Here is a 14,935-nt window from a genome sequence, read left to right as displayed (position 1 = left end):
TGACACTCTGCGGGATTCAGATCTTCGAAACGGTCGAGCGTGTTTGCGAATAACATGTCGTCCTGGCACTCCCGGTACTCCAGGTACTTCTGGTGGAAAGACACCAGGTTATCGACCGAGGTTCCCTTTAGGAGCTCGCCCTCGGAGGAGTCTCCCTTGGCACCGGTCACTAGAAACAAGTCGTTTTTCATACCCATGTCGGCCAACAGCTTCATCATGGTGTATTCTATGGCGCACAGATTACGCTTACAGAACTCTATGTGAGGTACAGGGGTTCGGTTGAGTCTGAGCTCCCTCACGGATGGTTTCTGGGCCACGGAGCCGTCCTTTACGAGCACTACACACAGGCTGGCTGCAGTCTCAGAGATGTAGCAAAGTGCCAGAGTTCTGGCCATGTTCACTATGGACGCCTGAGAATCACCCTCGATGTAGTCACTGTCCTTCACTTTGTGGATTACCATGAGATGGTCTATCAGAGTCCAATCCTGTCGCTTGCAGGGTCTGTCGATCAATTCGAACGGTGCCAGGTGAGGGTTTGCGAGCATTGCGTGGATAGCCTTGTGTTTCAACCCCATTTCGGTTCAAAGCGTTATCCGATCGAGTAACAGCCAAATGGAGTAGGTCTATAGTCTGTGCACACGGACAGTCTAACCTGGCCCACATTTAAGCCCAGTGCACACCTTGGTTGGATGTGGTTATGCACCCTTTGACAAATGCTCTAGGCTAGGGGCCCGTGGTTGGTCAAATGAGCCCTAGTTGGGCTACACGCTCTACGTGTGGAGACGTTAGTCCTGGTTCGGTAAGTGTTTTCCTTGGTGCTTGGTTGCTGCTGTGGTGTTGTGGCGTAGGGAGAGTCCTGCTAAAGGACTATACAAAGAGAACATGTAAAATGTACACCGCATGTACGTTTTTTTTTGTATTCCTCTTAGCCGTGATCTTCCTTGTCGTGATCTTGGTCGATGTCAACACGAGAGACATCATCCGAAACCCAGGTCAATGGCCCATCTACAGTCTTCCTGTTTTTAATTTTTTCCTGGTTGAACATTATGTTCCTATAACACAGGTCTTTAGGGTCTACCCAGGATACCCGTCTACTTGCCGAGGAGGCCAGCTGAGTTTCGACTCTCATGTTCACACACATAGGGGCTAGACAATTAAGCACCTGGGTGCAGAAACAGTTGAGCCACGGGAACTTGCTGCGTATACTTTTAGATATCGTGGGCCTTAAACAACTCCGTATGGTAACCTGGTTGGTCCCCGGTCTGATTATCACAAGGTATGCGGCTGACCGCTCTGCCATGCTCGGGTACGTGAGCGAGAACATCACCCAGGTCAGCCACAGCTGAGTGTTGTATCGCCACAGGGTAGTCTGGTCGATAATGTCGTTGTTCCTGGTCTTGAGCTCCAGCAGCGCTATGTTGTCATTTACTGTGTCGTGGGCAACAAGGTCCACCTCGGTGTAGGAGCCCCATGTGTCACGGATGGCCTTGCAGCCTCGCGTACAGCCGTTGTGGTACGTGTAGGATCCGGGTTCACCGAACATATCGGGCGTGGGCAAACCGGCAACCTTGAGGCCTGCGCAAATGGGAGTCAGGCACAGGGCCTCGAGCTGTGTGAGAATGAGGCGAGACACGGGCCCCACGTCACTTATCTTCTTCTTTCCGTTGAACACGTCCTTGCACTGTGCGTCTACCGCAACGCCTATACCGGTGGACATACGGCTCCTGTCCCACAGGCATCTGCAGGCATCTGGGGTCAGGGCTTTAGACCTCACCAGTTGCAGCAGGTCTTCCGTGAACTTGGTGCCCTTGGACTCGGGAGCATTCAGGTTTCTTACATACTCAGGCACCCACTGGAGCGAGCTCTCCGGGTTGGCGTTCAGGTCCTTTACAACCCTGGTGAACAGATCCATGCTTATCATGTTGTGACCGGATGACCGCTTCCTGCAGTACACCATGGAGTGTATGGTTTTGGTGATACCCTGAACCTTGTACCAACGGTGGTCGCCTGTAGACTTCGCACATCGTTCACCTCCTGAGCCTAAGAACTCGATCACGGGGTCTTGGAGCTTCATTGTATTAAATGTTCAAGGATTGCTAGGCTGATACTATAACCGGATCCCATTGATAAACAAAACCACAGAAAAGAGGACCGTTCGGGTACTCCCAATCTTGCAACGTGAGTAAATAAGGAAGGACAAAGAGAACCCGGGTAACCTAGGAACCCAGGGAGGAGGCCAGCGATTCCCTAAAACAGATATGAATCGCAAGAAACCAAGCCTTGGAGGCTTCGAGTCATTGATATCCAAGAGCAAAGATCTGTTTAACAGCAGAATGTCAGCGATACCTAACGGCCCCATGCTGAGCAAGGTCCGTTTCAGGGGCAAGCTGGGAGGTGCCATTGCAGTCATCACCTCTCTCATCGTGGGATTTCTCACCATTCCCAACAACGTTCTCTACTTCATTGACAACAGGCACGTTACCAGGACCACGGGCCGGCTGGACTCAGCCGCAACGCAGTCGCCTCCTTCCGAAGGCAGACCCGAATACCAGCACGCTTACATCCACGCGGGGATAGCCCTCATCACGCTCGGTTGCCTGGCCATGGTGGTGAGCATAGTGCTCAGCTACTTCGCAGCCAAGAGCAAAAGGAAACTGGACGACTCCGAGGGCTCCTACGGGGGTCCGGAGTCTACCAATAGCACCAGGACCGTGCTGACGTGCCTGATCATGATGAACATTGAGCTGTTCATGGCCGTGATCGCAGGCTGCATGGAGTTGCTGTACCGACCTCTGATCAGCAACCAGCAGAGGTTGCATAACATGGAGTGCGCTATCGCCGTGTTCAATATCATAATCTACCTCATGTACGTGGTGACCATGGTGCTGACATCTACCATCCTAAAGGGGAAGCACGAAAGGATCCCGGTTGATTGTCAGAGAGACATCCCGGATGTGGTGACCATACCCTCCTCAGCTCGAGACTACATGAGCAGCAGAACCGTCAACCCTTACAATTCGCAGTCCAGCTTCATGTAAGGACCTCCATCCATCGTCTCTGTAATCTCCACCTCTGTCTGAGCTGAGAACCGAGGGGATGGTAGCGCTAGACCTTACCCAGACCGTTTGGTATGGCTATAGTAGTGATATTTTCATGGAACCCAGAGTATGTTGAGCGTTGTGCACGGTGTTGTACGTTGTGTTTACAGCCCCAGTCCCCGGTGTAAAGATCTGCATCGCCCGAAACACAAAGCTGTCTACAAGACCCGGAGCTTCAGAAGGAATGCAAAACAATCTTGACACTGTCCCTCATGGATAGACCCTAGGTCTCCTTACAATGTAAAATCAGTTGTGTAGCTTAACACATGTTGTCCCTATTGTGCCTTTGTTACTTGGTTGTTGGCGATGAACATTACGTGTCCCACTAGTGGACTACCCTCCCGTGTGCATTTCAACCTGAAATATGTATGTGATTTTTGTGGTGTAAATGTGAGTAAATGACAGTGAATAAATGACAAGGAACAAATCGTCTTAGCCTCTGGTGTATCCTTTATTGACACAGGTTCATCACTTCAACATAACAATACTATGCATAGGAACATAGACAACATTCACAGGTGTAGGTAGGGATGATATGAAAGCGTACATGAGCTGGGTACATATTACCGACTCACGCCACTTCTTTATTCCAACCGGACAAGCGTGGCAGATAGGATAGTGGTAGACTGTGTAAAGACCTTCACTATAGGGCTATGTGTGCAGTGTGTACGGACATATATATTTACATGCGAATGGCACACATTAATACATCTCACACCACCCTACATTAACCATATATACAAACACACACACACACACACACACACACACACACACACACAAACACACACACACACACACACACGGATCCCATAGACGCTACAGTATAATAATCATAGAACCGAGTCATTAGGTTTCGAACAGCATACATGATGTCTCACGAGGCCAATATCGATACACACAGACCTAAACCCAGACCGATTACCAAGAAACGGTGCTTGGGGCACAACGATCACAACCTCTCTACCGAGACAGCCCAATCCTCCATGACATCCCAATGCAATGCCCTGTGTGACGTGCAAAACGAGTGCTCAAATCACGAAAGTCCTCCACGACGCAGACGCCGAAGCGAGGTACCGGGCGAGGATGAAGTGGAGACAACCGTGAGTGAGAAGAAAAACGAGAAGCAACAAGACCAACACGGCAGTGTACATTTCAGCAAGCCCATAGCCCAGGTACCGGGCGAGGATCAAGTGGAGACAACCGTGAATGAGAAGAACAACAAGAAGCAACAAGACCAACACCGCAGTGTACATTTCAGCAAGCCCATAGCCCAGGTACAGTTCGTGTCCATGTCGGAAGACTCCAGGGAGGCACGCTCATCATATTGGTGGCGGGTTGCAGTCAATACCAAACTGCTCCGAAGGAGGATACGTCAGTTAGAGCCGTCAATATCTAGATGTCTAGACGAAAATCACCGGGACCGCATGAGGAACTATATACGGGTTAGGCTCGAGAGCGATTGTCACTGAGCGCTCCTCTGGGGAAACCTTATCTGGGCACAGCAAACTCTGCCCAGTCGATCACTGTGACAACAACTCGCTCTGCGCTCTCATCAAACCCACCTCGGATAACCCAAGCAGGCCTTCCTATACACTCCTACATCGCCACCAGTAATCTACACCAGGATCACACACCGAATCGACTAACGCAATGGCCTCGTGGTACAACTGTCTCCTGTTGAAGAACAGGACCCTGACAGATCACGAGAAGGAAACCCTGGACCGTGTCAATGTGAAATCCCTCAGCAGTGATGGAGTCAATGCAATGATAGGACCCAAGGACAGTCCCTTCACAAGACCCATGTACCTAGAGTTGACACACTACCACCATCTCGACTCTCTGTTAGCCATGCTTGCGAGCTACGTCGACCCGTCAGTGAAAAGCTTGTCTGACTACCCCGTGAGACACGTGCAATTTGCAGCACCGCAGCAACTCCTAGTCCAACCTTCACAAGACTCAAAGTAAATAAGATGACAGGGGCAACAGTCATCGTTGGAAACAACCAACACCACAAGATTTCCTGGACCCTGGATCTAGCACCAGCTGAGGCCGATCACTAATACCAACCCCAGTTCCATACCCTCCTCAGCTCGAGACTACATGAGCAGCAGAAACGTCAACCCTTACAATTCGCAGTCCAGCTTCATGTAAGGACCTCCATCCATCGTCTCTGTAATCTCCACCTCAGTCTGAGCTGAGAACCGAGGGGATGGTAGCGCTAGACCTTACCCAGACCGTTTGGTATGGCTATAGTAGTGATATTTTCATGGAACCCAGAGTATGTTGAGCGTTGTGCACGGTGTTGTACGTTGTGTTTACAGCCCCAGTCCCCGGTGTAAAGATGTGCATCGCCCGAAACACAAAGCTGTCTACAAGACCCGGAGCTTCAGAAGGAATGCAAAACAATCTTGACACTGTCCCTCATGGATAGACCCTAGGTCTCCTTACAATGTAAAATCAGTTGTGTAGCTTAACACATGTTGTCCCTATTGTGCCTTTGTTACTTGGTTGTTGGCGATGAACATTACGTGTCCCACTAGTGGACTACCCTCCCGTGTGCATTTCAACCTGAAATATATATGTGATTTTTTGTGGTGTAAATGTGAGTAAATGACAGTGAATAAATGACAAGGAACAAATCGTCTTAGCCTCTGGTGTATCCTTTATTGACACAGGTTCATCACATCAACATAACAATACTATGCATAGGAACATAGACAACATTCACAGGTGTAGGTAGGGATGATATGAAAGCGTACATGAGCTGGGTACATATTACCGACTCACGCCACTTCTTTATTCCAACCGGACAAGCGTGGCAGATAGAATAGTGGTAGACTGTGTAAAGACCTTCACTATAGGGCTATGCGTGCAGTGTGTACGGACATATATATTTACATGCGAATGGCACACATTAATACATCTCACACCACACTACATTACCCATATACACACACACACACACGGATCCCATAGACGCTACAGTATAATAATCATAGAACCGAGTCATTAGGTTTCGAACAGCATACATGATGTCTCACGAGGCGAATATCGATACACACAGACCTAAACCCAGACCGATTACCAAGAAACGGTGCTCGGGGCACAACGATCACAACCTCTCTACCGAGACAGCCCAATCCTCCATGACATCCCAATGCAATGGCCTGTGTGACGTGCAAAACGAGTGCTCAAATCACGAAACTCGTCCACGACGCAGACGCAGACGCAGAGGTGGAAGCAGACTCAGACGCGGACGTTACCTGGTACCGGACGAGGATCAAGTGGAGACAACCGTGAATGAGAAGAACAACAAGAAGCAACAAGACCAACACCGCAATGGCCTGTGTGACGTGCAAAACGAGTGCTCAAATCACGAAACTCGTCCACGACGCAGACGCAGACGCAGAAGTGGAAGCAGACGCAGACGCGGATGTTACCTGGTACCGGACGAGGATCAAGTGGAGACAACCGTGAATGAGAAGAACAACAAGAAGCAACAAGACCAACACCTCAGTGTACATTTCAGCAACCCCATAGCCCAGGTACCGGGCGAGGATGAAGTGGAGACAACCGTGAATGAGAAGAACAACAAGAAGCAACAAGACCAACACCGCAGTGTACATTTCAGCAAGCCCATAGCCCAGGTACCGGGCGAGGATGAAGTGGAGACAACCGTGAATGAGAAGAACAACAAGAAGCAACAAGACCAACACCGCAGGGTACAGTTCAGCAACCCCATAGCCCAGGTACAGTTCGTGTCCATGTCGGAAGACTCCAGGGAGGCACGCTCATCATATTGGACGCGGGTTGCAGTTGATGCCAAACGGTTCCAAATGAGGTTACTTCAGGTAGAGCCGTCAATATGTAGATGTCTAGACGAAAATCACCGGGACCGCATGAGGAACTATATACGGGTTAGGCTCGAGAGCGATTGTCACTGAGCGCTCCTCTGGGGAAACCATATCTGGGCACAGCAAACTCTGCCCAGTCGATCACTGTGACAACAACTCGCTCTGCGCTCTCATCAAACCCACCTCGGATAACCCAAGCAGACCTCCTATACACTCCTACATCGCCACCAGTAATCTACACCAGGATCACCCACCGAATCGACTAACGCAATGGCCTCATGGTACAACTGTCTCCTGTTGAAGAACAGGACCCTGACAGATCACGAGAAGGAAACCCTGGACCGTGTCAATGTGAAATCCCTCAGCCATGACGGAGTCAATGCAATGATAGGACCCAAGGACAGTCCCTTCACAAGACCCATGTACCTAGAGTTGACACACTACCACCATCTCGACTCTCTGTTAGCCATGCTTGCGAGCTACGTCGACCCGTCAGTGAAAAGCTTGTCTGACTACCCCGTGAGACACGTGCAATTTGCAGCACCGCAGCAACTCCTAGTCCAACCTTCACAAGACTAAAAGTAAAGAAGATGACAGGGGCAACAGTCATCGTTGGAAACAACCAACACCACAAGATTTCCTGGACCCTGGATCTAGCACCAGCTGAGGCCGATCACTAATACCAACCCCAGTTCCATACCCTCCTCAGCTCGAGACTACATGAGCAGCAGAAACGTCAACCCTTACAATTCGCAGTCCAGCTTCATGTAAGGACCTCCATCCATCGTCTCTGTAATCTCCACCTCTGTCTGAGCTGAGAACCGAGGGGATGGTAGCGCTAGACCTTACCCAGACCGTTTGGTATGGCTATAGTAGTGATATTTTCATGGAACCCAGAGTATGTTGAGCGTTGTGCACGGTGTTGTGCGTTGTGTTTACAGCCCCAGTCCCCGGTGTAAAGATCTGCATCGCCCGAAACACAAAGCTGTCTACAAGACCCGGAGCTTCAGAAGGAATGCAAAACAATCTTGACACTGTCCCTCATGGATAGACCCTAGGTCTCCTTACAATGTAAAATCAGTTGTGTAGCTTAACACATGTTGTCCCTATTGTGCCTTTGTTACTTGGTTGTTGGCGATGAACATTACGTGTCCCACTAGTGGACTACCCTCCCGTGTGCATTTCAACCTGAAATATATATGTGATTTTTGTGGTGTAAATGTGAGTAAATGACAGTGAATAAATGATAAGGAACAAATCTTCTTAGCCTCTGGTGTATCCTTTATTGACACAGGTTCATCACTTCAACATAACAATACTATGCATAGGAACATAGACAACAGTCACAGGTGTAGGTAGGGATAATATGAAAGCGTACATGAGGTGGGTACATATTACCGACTCACGCCACTTCTTTATTCCAACCGGACAAGCGTGGCAGATAGGATAGTGGTAGACTGTGTAAAGACCTTCACAATAGGGCTATGCGTGCAGTGTGTACGGACATATATATTTACATGCGAATGGCACACATTAATACATCTCACACCACACTACATTACCCATATACATGACACTATAGGAACGCTAGGGGGAGACAATGAGGATGCACACACAAGCACACCTAGGTAAATGTGCTCATGATCATTGCAAGGCTCAGTGAAGCCTAATCTAGGTTCCACTCAACTGTCCAAGGACAGCGTGTTAGAAAAGCTATTAGTTATTAGAAAAGCACAGTCCACAAGCCGGTGAAGCCCCTCTGGCGGTTATGCGTTGTGTTTGCATGTGTTTTCGTTCACCCTGTATGTTGTATGACCACTAGATGTCGGCATTGTACCGGTGTAAAATGATAGGTCTTTGATAACCCTCCCGTTGTCCTGTCCGGGTCAAAAAGACCCAGGCTACGTGTTAGAGTGAGTGGCTGTGTAACCCCTAGCGTTGCCCTGTCTTGTCCGGGGTCAGACAGACCCAGGCTACGTGTCAGTGCCTATGTGTTAGAGGGAGCGGCTGTATATCCCGTGCCGCTGTCCTGTCCTGTCCCGTCCCGCTGTCCTGTCCTGTCCTTTCTTGTCCGGGGTCAAAACGACCCAGGCTACGTGTCAGTGCCTATGTGTTAGAGCGTGTGGCTGTATATCTCCTCCCGCTGTCCTGTCCGGGTCAAACAAAAATAAAAATAAAAATAAAAAGACCCAGGCTACGTACGTGTCAGTGCCTATGTGTTAGAGCGAGTGGCTGTATGACCCCTAGCGTTGTCCTCTCGTGTCCTGGCTGGGGTGAAAACGACCCAGGCTACGTGTTAGAGTGTTAGAGCGAGTGTGTGCTGTGCTGTGAACGGGACCCTTGCAAATGAAATTAAATCAACTTTTATTGGTCACATTGTAGGTACAGACATTACAGTGAAATGTTTTTCTTTTTTTTTTTACTTTGTAAAGAATCTGGTGATTTCCTTGTAATATTGTAGGTGTGTGTGTGTGTGTGTCACTAGTCGAGGACAATGCTGGAAACCCAAGATAACCATTTCCTCGACAAGTGAATAGATGTCATCTGCTCTTCGGCTTGCTGACAATTGAACATCTGCGCACGTGTTTCATTCTGACAGTCTGTCAACTTGTATACCTGCGGTACAATATTTTGGGTTTTCGTGAAATCACAAGGTATGCCTAGGCTCGAACGGATCCCCATCATGGCGTGTTGTTTGGGGCCAACAGAAAAGCCTTGAAATATCCAGGCGACTGTCTTCATCAGAAGTGTCTGTTCCTCATCTGAGAGATCGGTCATGTGGACACCGCTACACACGGATGAGATGTCGCATGGCATTTGCCGATATGTCCGATAATATGTCAACAAATGGTCTCGGACGTGGCTGTGACGAACGTCCATGTCCCACATGTCGTAGTACAAAGCACAAGTACAAGACTCGCTGTCGTCGAAACCGGTCAACGTTGCAGCACAGGGACACCATCCCACAGCTTCACGGTGTATCTTCTGCACATGGTCCCGGTGTGTCACCATGATGTGTGACACTGCACCGTGGTAAAACCACAAGAGCAGAGCCTGTCCTACGACCCGAACGAGCCACAGCTCATACCTCAACAGACTATATTTGGGTTCGACAAATAGTCTCACCTCCAGTTTGTTGTTGGGCATGACCGAGAGGCTTTTCACCGTGTAGCCGAGAAGTATGGGTATGTTGTTCACTACTCGATTGAACGCAGAATAGATGTCGTTGAAGTTGATCATGGTGCTCAGATTCAGTCGAGTCGACCCTCCGACGATGCCCAGACCGATCACGGTGGCGACGATGGTGGTATTGTCGGTAGTAGTAGTTACGTGACTGGAGTCCGACGTGTGTATGTCAAACACTGCAGTGATGCAGTGAGAATCGCCCTTTGCGTTTTCTGTGTTCTGGAAAGTCGACATAGCTTCGATGGATGGATGTTGTTTGTCTGTGAGACACGAACCTGTTATATTGTGGATTCAATGACCACTCCCATAAAAATAATACATTATATTATATTCATTTATTTATTTATTTTCGGGGGTTAATGTTAGAGCCTAGGTGTTAGCGCGAGTGGCTCGCTGTATATCTCCTCCCGCTGTCCTGTCCTGTCCTGTCCTGTCCTGTCCTGTCCGGGTCAAAAGGACCCAGGCTACGTGTCAGAGCCTAGGTGTTAGAGCTAGTGGCTGTATATCCCATCCCGCTGTGCTGACCGGGTCAAAAAGACCCAGGCTATGTGTCAGAGCCTAAGGTGTTAGAGCTAGTGGCTGTGTATCTCCTCCCGCTGTGCTGACCGGGTCAAAAAGACCCAGGCTACGTGTCAGAGCCTATGTGTTTGAGCTAGTGGCTGTATAACACCTAGCGTTGTCCTGTCCTGTCCTGACCGGGTCAAAAAGACCCAGGCTACGTGTTAGAGCCTATGTGTTTGAGCTAGTGGCTGTATATCCCCTCCCGCTGTCCTGACCGGGTCAAAAAGACCCAGGCTACGTGTTAGAGCCTAGGTGTTAGAGCTAGTGGCTGTATATCTCCTAGCGTTGTCCTGTCCTGTCCTGTCCGGGTCAAAAAGACCCAGGCTACGTGTCAGTGCCTATGTGTTAGAGCTAGTGGCTGTATATCCCCTCCCGCTGTCCTGACCGGGTCAAAAAGACCCAGGCTACGTGTCAGTGCCTAGGTGTTAGAGCTAGTTGCTGTATAACCCCTAGCGTTGTCCTGTCCTGGCTGGGGTCAAACGGACCCAGGCTACACGTTAGAGGCATAAGCTCTGAGCCAGAGGTACTAGGTAAGCCGTAAACAAAAACAGCAACACCAAGAACAACAACTACTACTACTACTACTACTACTACTACTACTACTACTACTACTACTACTACTACTACTACTACTACTACTACTACTACTACTACTACTACTACTACTACTACTACTACTACTACTACTACTACTACTACTACTAATATTGCCTCCGTGGCATGTCCGGACACGTGCCGAAAAGAGAGGTCTTGGGGACTTCCCCAGCATTGGGTGCCGAAGCTATTATGAGTGCTGTGCGATTCACTGCCAAACAGGTCCTAGAACAGATATTTTCCAATGACTCTGACTGCGACGAGGAAGCGGACGAGGAAGCATCCGAAGAAGAAGACGGGGAGGAATACAACCCAGAGGACGAGGAGACCACAGAGGACGACGACGACGACGACTACGACGCCGCAGCCGCCGCCGCTGACAACGAGGACGATGTCCAAGTAGAACAAGGTCAAGGCGTAGAAGACGAACGAGACGATGACGACGACGACGACGAATACGACGACCAACAAGAAGAAGAAGAAGAAGAAGAAGAAGAAGAACAAGGGGAAGAACAAGGGGAAGAACAAGGGGAAGGTGAAAGAGAGCGAGGAGAGCGAGGAGACCTCCGCCGCTGCCGCCGCCGCCGCCGCAGCATCAGCCCCAGAACACAACACGATATCCCTCGAGTGGAAAGAGAGACATTCGTGTCGAGAAACGGCCAAATCCAATGGTGCTCGGTGCCCTGTGACAACAATCGGGGCGTCGGAGGGGCCGCAGCAGCGGCAAAAAGTAACAGGCCGGTTGCTGAGGTGCCGGAGGACATGAGGCCCGGGCCTACTAGGCAGGCCGTAGGCCAAGCCCGCGACATCCTGTCCACGTTTCGCTTGTTTTTCACACCCGAGATAGAAGACATCATCCTGGAGATGACCAATCTGGAGGGCGTTCGAAAATACGGAGCCCGAGGCGACGGCGACGACGGCGACGACGACCACCGCCACTACGCCGACGACCACGAAGACCACGAAAACCACGAAGACCGTGACCGCGGCGGCGGCGGCGGCCGCTGGAAAGCGATGGACTCCACAGACCTGAGAGCCTACGTAGGGCTGCTCATCCTAGCCGGCGTGTACAGGTCCCGAGGCGAAGCGGCCTCTAGTCTCTGGGACGCCGAGAGCGGAAGGACCATTTTCCGCGCAACCATGCCGCTCAAAGTCTTTCACGTTTACTCGAGACTCCTTCGCTTCGACGACCGCCAGACCAGAGCCGAGAGACGCGCAGCAGGCGGCGATGACAAACTTGCGGCCGTGAGAGAGGTCTGGGACAAGTGGGTCGAGAGGCTGCCGCTCCTCTACAACCCCGGGGCCGACGTGACGGTGGACGAGCAACTGGTCCCTTTCAGAGGTGTGCCGGGGCCAACAACACCGTACAAGAGCACAACAACAACAACAACAACAACAACAACAACACTGAACACAACATTGAACACAACACTGAACACAACACAACACAAGACAACACGCTAAAGCTAATCTCTTGTCTTTCCTCTCCTCTCTCTCTCTCTCTCTCTCTCTCTCTCTCTCTCTCTCTCTCTCTCTCTCTCTCTCTCTCTCTCTCTCTCTCTCTCTCTCTCTCTCTCTCTCTCTCTCTCTCCTCCAGGCCGATGTCCTTTCCGCCAGTATATCCCAAGCAAGCCGGCCAAATACGGCATCAAGACATGGGTGGCCTGCGACTCCAAATCCAGCTACGCCTGGAAGATGCAGGTCTACACCGGCAAGGCCACACGCGGAGGACCCGAGAAGAACCAGGGGATGAGGGTCGTGCTCGATTTGACGCAGGGACTCAGGGGTCACAACGTCACCTGCGACAATTTCTTCACCTCATACGAGCTCGCGCGCCAGCTCCTGACCAGGAACGTCACCGTGGTCGGCACAGTCAGAAAGAACAAGCCAGAGCTCCCGCAGGCGCTGCTCGCTCGCCTCAAAGGACAGGCTCCTCTTCTCCTCCAAGTTCGCCTTCACGTCCACCACCGCTCTAGTGTCCTACCTGGCAAAGAAAAACAAGAACGTCTTACTCCTGAGCACGCTGCACACCGAGGCTCACGTTAGCCGTCGCCAGGACAAGAAGCCGGCCATCGTCCTAGACTACAACAGCAACAAGGGAGGTGTGGACAACCTAGACAAGGTGATTGGAACCTACAGCTGCAGGAGGATGACCGCGCGCTGGCCCCTGGTCATCTTCCACAACATCCTTGACGTGTCCTCTTACAACGCTTTTGTCATATGGCGAGAGCTCAACCCCACTTGGATGCCTGGCAAGCGAAACAAGAGGAGGGTGTTCCTCGAGCAGCTGGGAAAGGCACTAGTGACTCCGTTCATACAAAGAAGGGCCCGTCTCCCTCGCACCGAAGCCTCTGCGGCGCTCGTCAAAGCTGTTCAGAGGGCTACGTATCGTGATCAGCCCCGGCGGGATCACGCCCCCGCAGCACCGGACCACGCAGCACCACCGGCCCAAGCACCCAACCCCGCACAACCCAGTAAGAGGAAGAGGTGTCAGGTCTGCCCCACAAAGAAGGACTGTAAAACACACACGGTGTGCACCAGGTGTAACAAATACATCTGCAAAGGCTGCTCGCACCCATACTGTCCCACATGTTCCAACTGGGCCTTTAGTGAGAGCGGGACAGTTCGACCCGGAGGGCACGGCGTGTGTACAGAATACCAGGACAACGGGAGGGTTAAAACAGAACATACGCTGTGTTATAGAATTGGTTAATTTATCCAACATTGTCTAGGCAGCTGTGTGTTACTGTCAGAGTTTGAGGATACTGAAATGAAATACACACCCTGACATTTGAAAGCGAAGCATGTGCTGAGTGGCAATATAAGCCCCACACACAACATTTAGCAGACACACACACAACCCATACATGTTTGCCTTAAATGTCCTGTTGTCCTAGGGGTCACAGCCTCCTAACAAATGATCCCCAAAATATAACAATTAAATGAATTTGGTTCAACACAACAAGACGGTTAAGGTATAATGAAATACACACCCTGACATTTGAAAGCGAATCATGTGCTGAGTGGCATTACAAGCCCCTAGGTTGAACATAGATGATCTTACACAGTCATTCCCAGATAATAATATTGTTATGCCTTACCTGAGTGCTGTCTGGTGTAGTCTCCTGTAGACAACTGTGCTGACATGTGAGGTATTAAGTATCTGTCAAGGCTTTATACCGCTCAATGATTCCGCAACAGTGTAATTTCGGAGGTGGAGCTACAACCACTGTTTGGATACTTTACGTACAGTCAACTGAAAACAGGATACACCCGGCCAGCCTTTATGTGCCGTACAATGGAACATCAAAGCGTTCCATGCTGTTTGAACATCCACACACCAGGATTCAAATTCTTCGTCTTCCATAGTTCAAACAGCATGGAAAGGTTTGTAGTAGGAGCATCATATCGCACCTGAAGCATGAATATGTAGTAAGACAGCCTTTATGTGCTGAACAATTTGCATTCCCTTTGTTTGCGGATGTGGTGGGGGTGGCGGGGGTTTTTGGCGGGGGGTGTAAGCGTACAGGCCCTTTAGCACTGTTTGGGGACTAGACTTGTAGAATCCTAGACTTGTTGTGAGGGCATATAACAGTATTTGTGGTTGGATAATGCCTGTAGTAGACTGCCGTACACACA

The 14,935-nt window shown here is 50.3% G+C and overlaps 1 protein-coding gene across 1 annotated transcript; it reads left to right on the top strand.

The window, feature by feature from the left end:
- Positions 1-11,488: 11,488 nt before the first annotated feature.
- On the top strand, positions 11,489-14,009 carry LOC311121677 (uncharacterized protein; the record flags this gene model as incomplete). Its single annotated transcript, XM_084196136.1, has 4 exons — positions 11,489-11,705; positions 11,832-12,638; positions 12,894-13,198; positions 13,245-14,009. The coding sequence occupies 4 exons, from the start codon at positions 11,489-11,491 to the stop codon at positions 14,007-14,009; spliced, it is 2,094 nt and encodes a 697-aa protein (XP_084052262.1).
- Between the last annotated feature and the right edge of the window lie 926 nt (positions 14,010-14,935).

The sequence above is a fragment of the Coregonus lavaretus genome (assembly GCF_964263955.1).
Source record: "Coregonus lavaretus genome assembly, contig: HAP1_SCAFFOLD_360, whole genome shotgun sequence".
NCBI lineage: Eukaryota > Metazoa > Chordata > Actinopteri > Salmoniformes > Salmonidae > Coregonus > Coregonus lavaretus.
Note: the sequence above shows the minus strand (reverse complement) of the source record. Positions and strands in the feature narration are given on the sequence as shown.